Source organism: Taudactylus pleione, unplaced genomic scaffold (assembly GCF_031769625.1).
Source record: "Taudactylus pleione unplaced genomic scaffold, aTauple2 ptg000458l, whole genome shotgun sequence".
NCBI classification, from domain to species: domain Eukaryota; kingdom Metazoa; phylum Chordata; class Amphibia; order Anura; family Myobatrachidae; genus Taudactylus; species Taudactylus pleione.
Genome location: NW_028284860.1, coordinates 1,698,247 through 1,712,694, shown reverse-complemented (window position 1 = coordinate 1,712,694; position 14,448 = coordinate 1,698,247). Strand labels below are relative to the sequence as shown.

General features: G+C 44.1%; 1 protein-coding gene across 2 annotated transcripts in view; it reads left to right on the top strand.

Moving 5' to 3' along the window:
- The window catches only part of RASSF5 (Ras association domain family member 5), a 118,125-nt gene that overhangs the window by 71,675 nt on the left and 32,002 nt on the right, over positions 1-14,448 (top strand). Inside the window, exon 1 of one of the 2 annotated variants that reach the window (XM_088448561.1) lies at positions 2,417-2,917. The exons of the other annotated variant lie outside the window; for it this stretch is intronic. Coding sequence (XP_088304687.1) covers positions 2,813-2,917 — 105 coding nt within the window. The 5' untranslated portion in view covers positions 2,417-2,812. Of the gene's footprint in view, positions 1-2,416; positions 2,918-14,448 lie in introns of those variants that run through there. 2 annotated transcript variants of the gene reach the window in all.

Below are 14,448 nucleotides of genomic sequence, written 5' to 3'. Positions count from 1 at the left end.
AATGTTTGTGTTGTTACTTGTAGTAGTGTACAGTGTGATTTTTTTTTTATTGCTCCACCATACAATTGCGCAGTTCAAAAATGACATCCACCTTATTGGGAGTGCACATATAGTGCATCCGGAAAGTATTCACAGCGCTTCACTTTTTCCACATTTTGTTATGTTACAACCTTATTCCACAATGGAATAAATTCATTTTTGTCCTCAAAATTCTGCACACAATACCCCATAATGACAACGTGTAATTAGTTTTTCTGAGATTTTTGCAAATTTAATTAAAAAAAACCCCTAAGAAATCACATGTACATAAGTATTCACAGCTTTGCCAGGAAGCTCAATATTGAGCTCAGGTGCATCCTGTTTCCACTGATCATCCTTGAGATGTTCCTACAGCTTAATTGGAGTCTACCTGTGGTAAATTCAGTTGATTGGACATGATTTTGAAAGGCATACACCTGTCTATATAAGGTCCCACACTTGACAGTGCATGTCAGAGCACAAACCAAGCATTAAGTCCAAGGAATTGTCTGTAGACCTCCGAGACAGGATTGTCTCAAGGCACAAATGTGGGGAAGGGTACAGAAAAATATCTGCTGCTTTGAAGGTCCCAATGAGCACAGTGGCTTCCATCATCGTAAATGGAAGAAGTTCGGAACCACCAGGACTCTTCCTAGAGTTGGCCGTCCGTCTAAACTGAGCAATCGGGGGAGAAGGGAGTCAGGGAGGTGACCAAGAACCTGATGGTCACTCTGTCAGAGCTACAGCATTCCTCTGGGGAGAGAGGAGAACCTTCCAGAAGTACAACCATCTCTGCAGCAATCCAGCAATCAGGCCTGTATGGTAGAGTGGCCAGACGGAAGTCACTCCTTAGTAAAAAGCACATGGCAGCCTGCCTGGAGTTTGCCAAAATGCACCTGAAGGACTCTCAGACTATGAGAAACAAAATTCTCTGGTCTGATGAGACAAAGATTGAACTCTTTGGTGTGAATGCCAGGCGTTATGTTTGGAGGAAACCAGGCAACACTCATCACCAGGCCAATACCATCCCTACAGTGAAGCATGGTGGTGGCAACATCATGCTGTGGGGATGTTTTTCAGCGGCAGGAACTGGGAGACTAGTCAGGATAGAGGGAAAGATGAATGCAGCAATGTACAGAGACATCCTGGATGAAAACCTGCTCCAGAGCGCTCTTGACCTCAGACTGGGGCGACAGTTCATCTTTCAGCAGGACAACAACCGTAAACACACAGCCAAGATATAAAAGGAGTGGCTTCAGGACAACTCTGTGAAAGTCCTTAAGTGGCCCAGCCAGAGCCCAGACTTGAATCCGATTGAACATCTCTGGAGAGATCTGAAAATGGCTGTGCACCGACGCTTCCCATCCAACCTGATGGAGCTTGAGAGGTGCTGCAAAGAGGAATGGGCGAAACTGCCCAAAGATAGGTGTGCCAAGCTAGTGGCATTATATTCAAAAAGACTTGAGGCTGTAATTGCTGCCAAAGATGCATCAACAAAGTATTGAGCAAAGGCTGTGAATATTTATGTATATGTGATTTCTTAATTTTTTTTTTTTATTAAATTTGCAAAAATCTCAAAAAAACTTTTTACATGTTGTCATTATGGGGTATTGTGTGTAGAATTTTGAGGACAAAAAATTGATTCCATTTTGGAATAAGGCTGTACACTACAGAACACAATCTATCTATCTATCTATCTATCTATCTATCTATCTATCTATCTATCTACGTAACTACCATAGATGCAAGGGGTGCAGCTGCTATGGGGCCCAGAGCTGAGGCGGGGTCTATCTTCCTTGTCGAAGTTACATGTGTTATATACAGTTTTCACATTGGGTAGTACTTAAGGGCCCTTACAAACTTCTATCTATCTATAAAAGAATGCATATTTACTACTTCATTGCTGGAACCATCCTTATAGCCCAGCACTGTATGAAACATAAGTAAAAGTTGCATTCTCCTACATAGTCTACCATTATGCACCACAAATGTGCTGGAGCATGACTTGGAAAAGAAATTGCAGTGAGCACGCCATGGGGCAGTGCTACATAATCTCTGTTGTGCTGACAAATAGCAAATCTATTCATTATGTATGCCCCAAAGAAAATCCACCTATGACAGTATAAAGGAATTTTCACCTAAAAATTCAATAGGAACTGAAATATACCACAATATAGAATTATACGCCTACCACCCCTCCCCCCACACAGAGAAAACCCTAAAACCTTTCAGTGCCGTTTGAAGACTTGATATATTGTAACATTAATGCGTTTCTGAGAGTGATATGAAGATGCTCTATTGCAGCACCCAGAAAATCGCTGCATAAATAAGGAGCCCAGGGGAAGTGGTTTAACCGAAATATAACTGCATGAAGCAGAGAATGAGGAGGGAGGGGAAAGAGACCGAGGAGGCTGTTGCTGAGTGAGAAGTACAGAGCTGAGTGTCAGTGCTAAGTGAGAACAGAGCTGAGTGTCAGTGCTGACTGCTGAGTGAGAACAGAGATGAGTGTCAGTGCTGAGGGTCAGTACTGAGTGTAGTAGAGGAACCCAGCAGCTCATATTACATGTGCCAGGTGCATACACCAGTGATGGCCATATAGCAGCATATGGACAAGGCTCAGCCCTGTGTCTTCCCGCTAGTCTGTGAGCAATAGAGAAGCAGCCTGCCTGCCCTGCGGAATCAGGAGTGTGGCTATACCTAACTCAGACACACTGACTGGCTGATAAGATAATGATTTTCCTAGTCTCTACGGATTAATTTGCCGGTGAACGGGTGTCACTACTGAGGGGCTCCCATGACAGTCAGCGGAAGTATGAGCAGTGGCTACTGCAGCCTGGAGGAAGACATCGAGGATTACTTCTTTACAGCCAGGGAGAACCTCTCCAGAAGGAGTGCTAAGGTAAGACACATGCTGCTATATCAGTGCCATGCCTGCTGGGTGCAAAGCCTGCAAAGGGAGTAATATTCTGCAGCAGTACTACTACGTATGTGTCAGTGATGTCTGAAACCGAAGGGGTTAAAGAGGTCACTGTCACTCACTGCCATTGGATCCCGTGTAGATAGGTGACTGACTGTGGGCAGGGTGGATTGCCATAGCATTGGGCCTTTCATCTTAAGTGCTTTAATGTATATTTTCCTTAATGGTGCCAATGCCTATAGCCCATAGGTGACAACAGTGCATCATTTGACATTTATACCTGTAAATGTAATTATACCTGCACAATAAATGTTTTGTTTTTTATTATTATGTTTATAAAATGCAAACTACCTGATCTATATTTATTCTATGAACTGGAAAGATGAACATGTATTAAAGAAGAGGTTACATTATAATCATGTTGGTGGAATGGGTATGTAATGCCGGCAGTCGGGATGCCTCCTGTCACAATACCGATAGCGACATCTCGATGGGTGGTTTCCCGACAGGGGTCAGGTAAGTATACTTCCCCTTCTCCCTCTAACCCTCCCTTTTTGTTGCCTAACCCTAACCCTCCCTGTTAGTTCCTAAACCTAAGTCTCACCCCTTCGTGCTTAACCCTAACCCCCCCACCCCAGTGGTGCCTGACCCTAACCTCCCCCCCCAAAACCTATTGCTAACCCATCTAACTGACCTAAACCTAACCCTCCCCCCCGCAGCTAACGCTACGGGATTGGGCTTACCTTTGTTCGGGCACGTGTCCTCCTGGATTCCAGCATCGGGATTAAGATAGGTGTCGGTATTTCGACGGCTATCTTAACTCCATTGTCGGGATATCCAGTGTCGGTATAGAGACCAGTGGCCTCCGGTATCTTAACGACATCCCATGATGGTATCATGATGAGTTTGCGGACCAATTGCCCTTGTGCTGCATGTAATATATGTCAGTTCATGCTGGGATGTGTAGTTCCCCAGTAGCTGGGGGCCGCATGTTAAATACCCCTGCCCTAAGCAGTTGCCTAAATCTGCTTAATGTTAGAGCCAACCCTGCATGCAGCTCTGAAAAGGGCCTGTGGTAGGATGTTCGACGCTCCCCCTGTAAACTATACATTTGCGCACTCCCTTTCATTTTCTATAAAGGGTCAGAGAGCGCCGAAGGCGTGAGTCGCAAAAATGGCCATGGTCTCACAAGAAAGGTATGTGGCCACACAATAGTACCCCCAATTCAAATTCCACAACACAGTAGCATAATCCTATTCAAATTACACTGCACATAGGCCTGATTCAGACCTGGTCGCAAGCGCTGTGCGCTCGCAACCGGGTCGATGGTAGGCCAGTGCACATGCGCACGACGGAACCGACTCCGTCGTGCGCATGTGCGAGACCCGGATAGCGACGGGCACTCCGTCGCTCCGGGTCTCTTACCAAAGGGGGCGTGCTGTCGATGTTGAGTGACAGCACGCCCCTTTGGTGGGCGGGCCGGGGGCGTGGCTGCCCAGACGGAGGCGTTCCCATGGGAACGCCTACCGTCTGGGGCCAGCCCCACTGATATCACAAGTGATGTCAGTGGGAGAGCTTGCGGCAACGAGACCCTAGCGCAGGGGTTTCGTTGCAAGCCCATCATCATGGCCGCTCGCTATAGCTGTGGGTGGTCACCCACAGCTATGCGACCGGCCAGGAGGCCGCTCTAAAAAACAAGAAGGCCGGCCCTGATTCAGACGAGCGCTCTGTCAGAGCGTCTGGCTCCAAATCAGGCCCATAGTTCCCCTGATTCATATTTAATCACATAGCAGTGTCCGTTATTCATGTTACCACACACAGTAGTGCCCCTTATACACATTGCCCGCAGTACCACCCCTTATACACATAATGCCCTTAGTAGTAGTCACCCTTATACACATAATGCCCACAGTAGTAGTGACCCTTATACACGTAATGCCCACAGTAGTGCTCCTTATACACATAATGCCCACAGTAGTAGTGCCCCTTATACACATAATGCCCACAGTAGTAGTGTCCCTTACACCAGGGGCGTACTTATAATGAGTGCAGGGTGTGCGGTGCTACCTCTCCGAAGTCCCACAGAGTAGTGCTACACAAAACGACTAGAAAATGTCTGCCGCAGCCTTTTTCCCGGTGTTTTGCGCATGTGCAGTAGGCCTTACACATAATGCCCACAGTAGTAGTGCCCCTTATACACATAATGCACACAGTAGTAGTGCCCCCTACACATAATGCCCAAAGTAGTAGTGCCCTTATACACAATGTACATAGTAGTAGTGTCCCTAACACATAATGCCCACATCTCAGCAGGCGCCTGGCAAATGAGAAAGCATCGGCAGTGCTTCTCCAGTACCGGCGCCTCCCTGCTGCGCAGGGCCGGCCCTGGCTCCTGAATGAATAAATATCCCCAATGTTTGATCTCATCATTTTGGAACTGAAACATTTTGCTGCTTTGTAAGCAGGGCTGTAACTAATGGTGTGCGAGCAGTGACGCCACACAGAGCCCTATGGGCAGCACCGCCGTTCGACCACGGCCCCTGTATCTGACTGAACAGTAATATGCATGGAATAAAAATCTGTATATTCCCCTGTATGTAGAGCTGTATACATCTCAGGATGTCATGATCAATGAGTACTTGCCTCTGCCCAATACTAGGTGAAAAAATATGCCTAAAAAAAACTTGAAATCCAGGTCTGCTTAGGCCACATTTCCGTGAACAAGTCCACCCTGAACGCTGCCTACATGAGAACGCCCTTCCCACCTCTGTTCCACCTCTCTGGTTGCAAGTGTTCAACTTTGTATCAACTCCATAATAGTTTCCATCCATACTTTAGTAATGGGGGGCATCCACTAGACGGTATTAGCATGCGATTGAACGATAACTATATCGTTATCGTTCAATCGTTTAAAAATCTTTTGCAAATCGTGCAGTAATTGTTTCTAACGATGAACGATGCGCGCTCCTGCTGCTCGTTTGATCGTCTCCTCCATCGACTGAACATGCAGTTCAATTTCACTTGATCGCTTTCATATCGCTTGGAGATCGCTTACAAATCGTTTACACATCGTTCACGCTGAACAATCAAACGATGAACCCCTCTAAAATATTATCTGCCCACTATAGCTGAAAGCTGTCAATCACAGATGGAAACGACATCGTTTATCGTTAGATCGTTAGCAAATCGTTCAGAGTGAAAGATCAAATTTCAAGGGAAAATCGTTTAGAGGTTGGACAGGATAAAATCGTTTGGTAGATGCCCTCTTTAAGAGTTTTAATAATAATAATAATTTACCAACGAGTTTTATTATTCACAATGGGTGATAAAATTTGTTGCGTATGATAAATGGTGCTCCAGCCAATCAGCTCCCAACTGTTATTTTTCAGACAGATGACAGTTGGGAGCTGATTGGCTGGAGCATCATTATCCTACACAACAAGTTTTATCACCCATTGTGAATAATAAAATTCATTGATAAATGAGGCCCTTAGTGCTTTGTCATGTGTATACATTAGTTTTGTTTTATGCCTGCACACACAAAGTTAAATATTTTTGTTAGTTAGGCCTATATCAATATATTAGTAGACAGAAACATTTTTTTTAACTGTTAACAATTCACACTATTCCTTAGTTTTTTTAATGTGTGGAGATTGAGAAAATATATATATTTGGTGAATTTAGAGTTTTGAAAAGTCACAAATACTCCCAGGTACAAGTAATCGAACTACTTTGGCACCACATGGATATACCCCCCCCCCCCCCCCCCCAAAAAAAAAAAAAAAAAAAAAAAAAAAGGGAAGGACATTAAGAGGATATCGGTACTTAAAATCTATTCTGTATTATAATGTTGAGTCATTTTCTGAGAATTCTTGTTATATATATTATATATCCCAGATAAGCTACAGAACCAGTGTACAACCAAAGCATTGCTGCATACTAGTGTTTTGTGAACCATCATTTTTTGGGTTGCTAGTCTCTTTCTCTTCTAGTCATCCAGCGTTAAATGGTACTCCTGTCTGTTTGTTGCAACAGTGAGAGCCTACGACGCATGCCCCTGCTCCCATTGCAGTGCACATGACGGAAATAGGATAGCCAGTCCTGATTATTATATAGATAGTAAAACACATGCTTAGAAATTACTTCGAAAAGAAATCATAAAAACTACCTTTTTAAAACTACTTAGCATACATAATATTTTCCATATTAACGTGGAAAGATCTAAAACTGTTCTGATTATTCAGCATGAATAATTAATATTTTCCAATATCGCCCATCCATTATACCGCACTTTTGATTGCAGATGTACAGCAGTCACTAGAAAATGTGTCCTGATCAAGCAAAACAGACCTGAGTTAACCTTTACTATACTAAAACAAATGTTATCATGGTGGTGCTAGAAGTAAATACTGAAGTATAGCATTAAAGTGGACCAGAATAGAAAAACAACACCGATATATGTATTAGGAACACAAATCTTTCTACTCCTGTTTATATGCTACTTTGTCCCTGTGCTCCACAGCCTTCTCTGCAGGCACCATCTATTACTAGGCTGATTCTCCAATATCCACCCAGAAAAGTGAGTGCAGCACTCTTTCCATGTCTCCTGTTGTATCAGATCAGCTGGTTTACTTCTACAAGATATTGTTTTCTTGTACAATTATTCTCGACACTGTATATTGAACAGGCACAGAAATCAGGTATTCAGATGAATCTAGCATATAATATTGTTCCCAGCGCCTAACCTGCTCTCTCAAGCAGATATTTGGTGGCATTGTAGCCTGTACCTGCTTGAGTCAGGAGATGCCTATGTAAACTTTGAATAACACATGAACATAGGACCTGGTTGTGTCTGACACTCATAATACAAATACTGCAGTTAGACCAATTGTTTTCAGTGTGCATGCACTTACTGAGAAATATTTTTTAATGGAGAGCGAGGAAAGGGGCTATCTGACTGTCTGGTGATACAATTGGGGTGATTTAGCTCTCCTCTATGTGACAACACGATGTTCCACTGTGCACACCACAGCAGGATACGTTACCCCAATTTCTTCCTCACCTCTATGATGAACGAGGGCAAATTAACGATGTTACTGGTTATGACCATCGCTTACAATTGAATCACATAGGCCGAATAACAACTTATTGATTGGCGGAGCCACCAAATAAAGTGGGAAAACTACATTTAGCATACAGAGTAAGAGAGATATATAATGCATGCATTTGTATCTAATTGTTGTCTAGGGTTGTATATATAGGCCTCTTGGACACCTTGGAGGTAACAACAGATGAAGATAATAAACCCAGGTAGTGAATTATAGGTCTAACTCAGAGATGTACATAAACCAGGATCAGTACTGTACAAGTGCAGGTCTCTTTCTGCGACTGTGGTTGCAGTGTCCCTTAGCCGTAGCCTTGGGGGTGGCACCGGTCTGGGTTCCTGAAAACGGGGGAGTGACGGACCCATTTTCTGGAAGTGTCGCGTCAGTGTCTTCCGCTGCAGATTTGCCAGCCACGGCAGCGTGAAAGAACCAGCCATCCTGAGTAACCTGAGGATTGATGGTCACGCAAGTGATCTGATGCTGCTTCTTTGGACGCAGCACCGGATCACCAAAGCAGACAGGAGGTGCCTATTTACACAAGACGCCTCCTGCGGCATTATCATATTTTAGAATAGGCGCTGAATCCAAAGACGCAACTACTGCATCCATCTCTGAATCAGGCCTGTATGCAGATGTCCAACAGCCTGAAGATGCTTCCTGCAGTAATAGCAAAAAGTGTTTCCACAGTTTTCCATTGGTATTTATTTTAAGCATTTTAATAGAAATAAACACATTGAGACTGACCACTTGTTTTTAAGGATGTTCTGGATAAATACTGTACATCATATACATTTGTGACATATCGTAGACTAAATGCATCAAGTTGACCCTTTTACATGTCTTTGTGATGCTACAGTATTCATCTCCTGGACAGGTACTGTATGTATTGCTCCGTAGTAATTGGAAATGTGTGTACATCCCATGCACTGGCATGAGCATGCTCACATTTATTCTTGGGGAGCCTGCCAGCTTTTAGCACACAAGATGTGAATGACCAGGTGAGAGTAGTGTCACAGGATCTGTAGCCTCTTACTTACCTAAACCTAAAGTTGGGTGCGCACAATCATTGAGCCCTTCTTTTAATTCCTGACCCCTTCATGAGATATCTTAGGAAGTTGATGTTTGAAGGTGACAATAAAAATGTGTATGCTTCTAAATACAAATAGGTGTACTTTAGATCTAGTGAGCGGATTATGAGGGGTATTCAATATGAAACGTAAACTTCGCCGTCTACGCGTGTCGAAGTTTTCGCCGCACATCGGAGCTTTTGCCGGCGAAAAAGTATCACGCGCGCCCCCGATTATACCCGTATTCAATATGAAATCGTCGAAAACGGCACCCGGCGAAAGTGAATCAGCGAAAACTTCGCTGATTTTTGGGGAAATGACCCTAACACCCCCAAAAAGATGCTCTGACATAGGGGATCACTCTGGATACCCCCGATTAGCCCTGCTGAAGGTTTTTGGGGTCTTTAAACCAGCTCGATAGCTGCTACTTTAGGGATTTGGGAAGGTGGTGAAGAATAGTATTTAGAAGTTTTTCTTTGCAGAAAATAAGTTTTAAAAAACGTGAAAAATCCACCTGCCGCAAACACCTGCAATGAAAAAAAACACCTGGGGCATACTTGGGGACCCCCCTAGATTGTAGTTCGCTAGTTTTTAACTTTGTACCCCCCAATTTTTTTTTCCGCCCCTAAAATGAAAGTGCTCTTTTTTTTAAAATTTTTGACACAGTTTACCTTTGGGGGACTGTCTGAAGGTTGTAGGGTGGTTTCGAAATGTTGCACCCCAAAACCCCAATTCTGCACTTTTTTTCGCCACCCATTCCTTGGTGATACTTTTTCGCAGGGTCGAATGCAATATACTTTTCGCACCGGCGAAAAGTTTTCAAATTGAATACGGTGTAAAAGTAAAATCGGCGAAAATTACGTCATCCGAGCGAAAGCATCGCAGAAACTGAGTTTTCGCTCCATATTGAATACCCCTATATATCTCTCTTACTATATCCCCTCCTCACTATGGGCCTGATTCAGCAAGGATCGCAACTGCGATTCCGCATGCAAACGGACGATTGTTGCGTTCTGCGCATGCATATGCATCGCAGTGCGCGAACACTCCATTGTGATCGGGAATGCGATCACAGTGACTACACAGACCCATCGCAGAGTGACTTACGGGAAGTACCGTTTGGGGGTGGTGAAGGGGGGTGATCGGCGAAACACAGGCGTGCCAGGATGTTTGAATACCGTTGCATGGGCATGCATAAATGATCTACTGCGATGCCATACGCAGCTTGTGTACTCACTGCGTGCGATGAGGTTAGCATTTCCTTAGTCAGGTCAGAGCTTGTGCAAGTGTGCGTGAGGCTGCGATGGTACTCGATGGTACCAGTGGTATTACGGATGTGTGTAAGGTAGGCGTCCTTATGTGTGCTGCGATGGCATAGCATCGCAGAGGATTAGCATATCATTGCAATGAGACTGAGCCTGTGTAATTGTTATTGCATTCGCAGTTGCGATCCGTAATGAATCAGGTCCCGTATTTACGTCCTATATCCCTCCCTCCCTATATCTTCCTCACTATATCGCTCCCTCCCTATATCTACCTCACTATAATTATCGCTCTCTCCCTATGGGCGGGATGTATCAAGCAACGCATTATGGATGCGATACATCCTGCCACTTACGGCATACATACCAGCATTAATAGCGCCGTATGAACATACACATGCAGTTAAAATGGCAAAGGATATCACTTCTGAAAAGAGCTGTCCTTTGCGAAAAGAGGACTTCTGGGTCTAAGATCCGGGAGTCCTTTTGCGCATACGCTGGCCGAAGCACAGTAAAGAAAGCGAAAAGAAGCCAATAGTCTTTTATCAGGCAACTCCATCTACTGGGTACAAGCTCCGGATAGTTTCGCCTTCCGAGCTTACTTTAGTTTGTACATGGAATGCGGTCAAAGCTCAGAAAATTGCAGTTTTCTGCTTTTTGGCTGCATTTTCACTTTAGTAAATATCACCACTATATCCCTGCCTCCCTTAGATATAGGGCCTGATTCAGCAAGGAACACACAGGAGAGAACGCACGCACTTGGCCGATGTTTCCGTACCCGGCGCGATCTGGTAAGCGTACACAGACCCTTTCGGATATTGATTGACAGGAAGGGACGTTTGTGGGTGGTGACGGGGGCTGGTCGTGTGAACGCAGGCGTGCCTGTGCATTAGGTCGCCGTTTTAGGGGCGTCCATAATTAAGCCAGTGCGGCGCCGGGCGCACTGATGAGACTCTGTGCACACAGGAAGTTGCCAAGATCCTGCGCGAGGTCGGGTAAACCACTATTATGCAAATGTGGTCGATGGTTCTCGATGTTATTGATATTTACGCTATCTTGCGTACTGATCAAGCTTTGAGTAAAGAGAGATGTGCGGTTTAATATGGGGCTGGGCGTCTGCATCTTGTGCTGCGGTCTCCAAGTGGTATGCATTGGCATATTCTCAGGCCTATAGTCCGCTCACTGGAACTACTACTACTATTTGTATTTAGAAACATTCACATATTTTATTGTCACCTTTAAAATATCAAAAAGGATAACAAAACAGACATCGCATCAGTGAACCTTTATTTAAATCACTACACTAAACTAGAGATGAGCGGTTCGGATTCTGTGGAATCCGAACCGCTCCGAACATAGGGGATCCGAGTCCACCCGAACGCTGTTCGGGTGTTCCCCGCCTGACTCTGATCCCCGAACGGCGGCCTCCTGATGTCGGATTCTCGCTAGAGAATCCGACATCAGGGCTTCCGATTGTGTAGGGCAGACCGCAGTGATAGCGCTCTGCCCTACACAGATCAAACACACAGCTGCCGCTGGCGGCTGTGTGTTTGTTACAGCAGCCAATGAGAGTCAGGCAGACTCTCATTGGCTGCTGCACGGAGGGAGCCGGCTGGAGCTCACTCATGAGCTTCGTCTTCCGGCTCCCTCCTCGACGCGTGGATGCAGAGCGGACGGCGTGGGAGCGGGGATTCAGGTAAGTTTCCTTTTTTTTATGTGTGTAAGGGCGGGGGGCGCTACTGGGGGGCCATACTACTGGGGGGGGCCTGCTACTGGGGGCATAATACTGGGGGTCATACTACTGGGGGGGCCTGCTACTGGGGGGCATAATAATGGGGGCCATACTACTGGGGGGGCCATACCACTGAGGGGGCCTGCTACTGAGGGGGCATAATACTGGGGGCCATACTACTGGGGGGTCATACTACTAGGGGGGCATACTACTGGGGGGCCTGCTACTGGGGGGGGCATAATACTGGGGGCCTGCTAATGGTAGGGCCTGCTACTGGGGGGGCCATACTACTGTGGGCATTGTGTAAAAGGGGCACTACTGTGGGCATTGTGTAAAAGGGGCACTACTGTGTGTGGTAACATAAATAAGAGACACTACTTTATGGTGTAATGTGAATCAGGGGCACTATGTGCGATGTAATGTGAATAAGATTGTGCACTGTGACTCCTTGGGCCGTAGCCTACTTTGTAAACAAGTACTCTGATTCTGCTGGCCGTACCCCACTGGGTGGGTGCACTACTTTTCATTTCTGCCACTGCTGTGTTGCAATGTTTCATAGATGTGCTTTATATTGTGGTGTCTGCGCCGCTGCTCTGTCGCTTAGTAACCAGTCAGCTCACTGCAACCTTTGGCCAATAATGTTGAAAACAATATTATAAGCTGTGAGGTGTTCTAAATTGACTGGAAATTAATGTTATTGAGGTTAATGATACTCTAGGAAGAAAAAAAAGACCAATTTATGTGATTTTAGCTTTGTCAATTTTTTGTAAAAAAATCAAAATCCAAAGCCAGTCACCGCAGTTTGGCAAATCCAAATCCAAAGCCGGACGACGAATTAGAACCAAATCCGGCAAAAATGGTCCGGCGCACATCCCTACACTAAACGCTCTTTCTTTTCACCTTATTTTATCTATGTATCAAAGCTTGATGCAAGATAAAATTGTGAGATATACATCACCAACCAATCAGCTTCTAACTTACATTTTGCAGGCTGTGTTTAAGAAATGACAGTTTGGAGCTGATTGGTTGGTGATATATATTTCACAATTTTATCTCACATCAAGCTTTGATACATATGCCGCTAAATTTTAAGTATTTGGCTATATTACAGACTGGACTAAATATGATTTTAAATGCAAATTAATAACACTTATGCCATAAAAGAGGGCTCTATTCTTATTGTAGAGGTAACCAATTGATCCTCCCATGCAGGATATAAACTTTGTATGCAGCCTGGCTGCACCCCATCCTGTTATCTAGTATTAATTTAGTAAGCACAATAAATAATGCATACACACTATTATAGGAATTGGGAAGAGGGGTTAATCAGCCCCGTAAGTAGTGTCTTACAAAAAAACGCAACATTAGATCTTATTAAGACCCTTCACTCTCTGTACAGGACAAACCTAATTTCCTTCCTCCCACTGACCTACTATAACAAGTTGATAAGAGATGTATAGTAGATTGCACACTCTGGGCAAGTGTTCAGATGCTTATTTTATTAATTTCTAAAGTTATTCAATTGATTTCTTAATTTCCAGAACTAGTTATAAAAATGAAAAATATACCAAAAAAAGGTATTGGATTTACTTGGCAAACATATATGTCATTTAATAGAATCTAAGGGTTTACCAAATCTGTTGGCCTTACTTGGTGGGTTATATAAAAATGGAAATGTGAACATAATAGTAAAAGTAAAAATGATGAAACAAGATGTAGTAAATATCAACTACAGTGCCTTGCAAAAGTATTCACCCCCTTGGCTTTTTACCTTTTTTGGTTACATTACAACCTGTCATTTATTTATTTATTTTTATCTGAACTTTATGTGATGGATCTGCACAAAATAGTCTAATTTGGTGAAGTGAAATGAGAAAAATATATATAAAAAATAATCTTTATAAATAAAATTCCGAAAATTGGCATGTGCATATGTAATCACCCCCTTTGCTATGAAGCCCCTCAAAAGTTCTAGTGCAACCAATTACCTTCAGTAGTCACATAATTAGTGAAGTGAAGTCCATCGGTGTGAAATCTAAGTGTCACATGATCGGTCCGTATAAACACACTTTTCTGAACCAGAGGCTGCAACACCACTAAGCAAGAGGCATCACACTATGAAGACCAAGGAACTCTCCAAATAAGTCAGGGACAAAGTTGTTGAGAAGTACAATTCTGGGTTGGGTTATAAAAAAAATATCCAAATCTGTGATGATCCGTCGGAGCACCATCAAATCCATCATCATCAAATGGAAAGAACATGGTAAATCAACAAACCTGCCAAGAGAGGGCCGTCCACCAAAACTCACAGACCGGGCAAGGAGGGCATTAATCAGAGAGGCAGCAC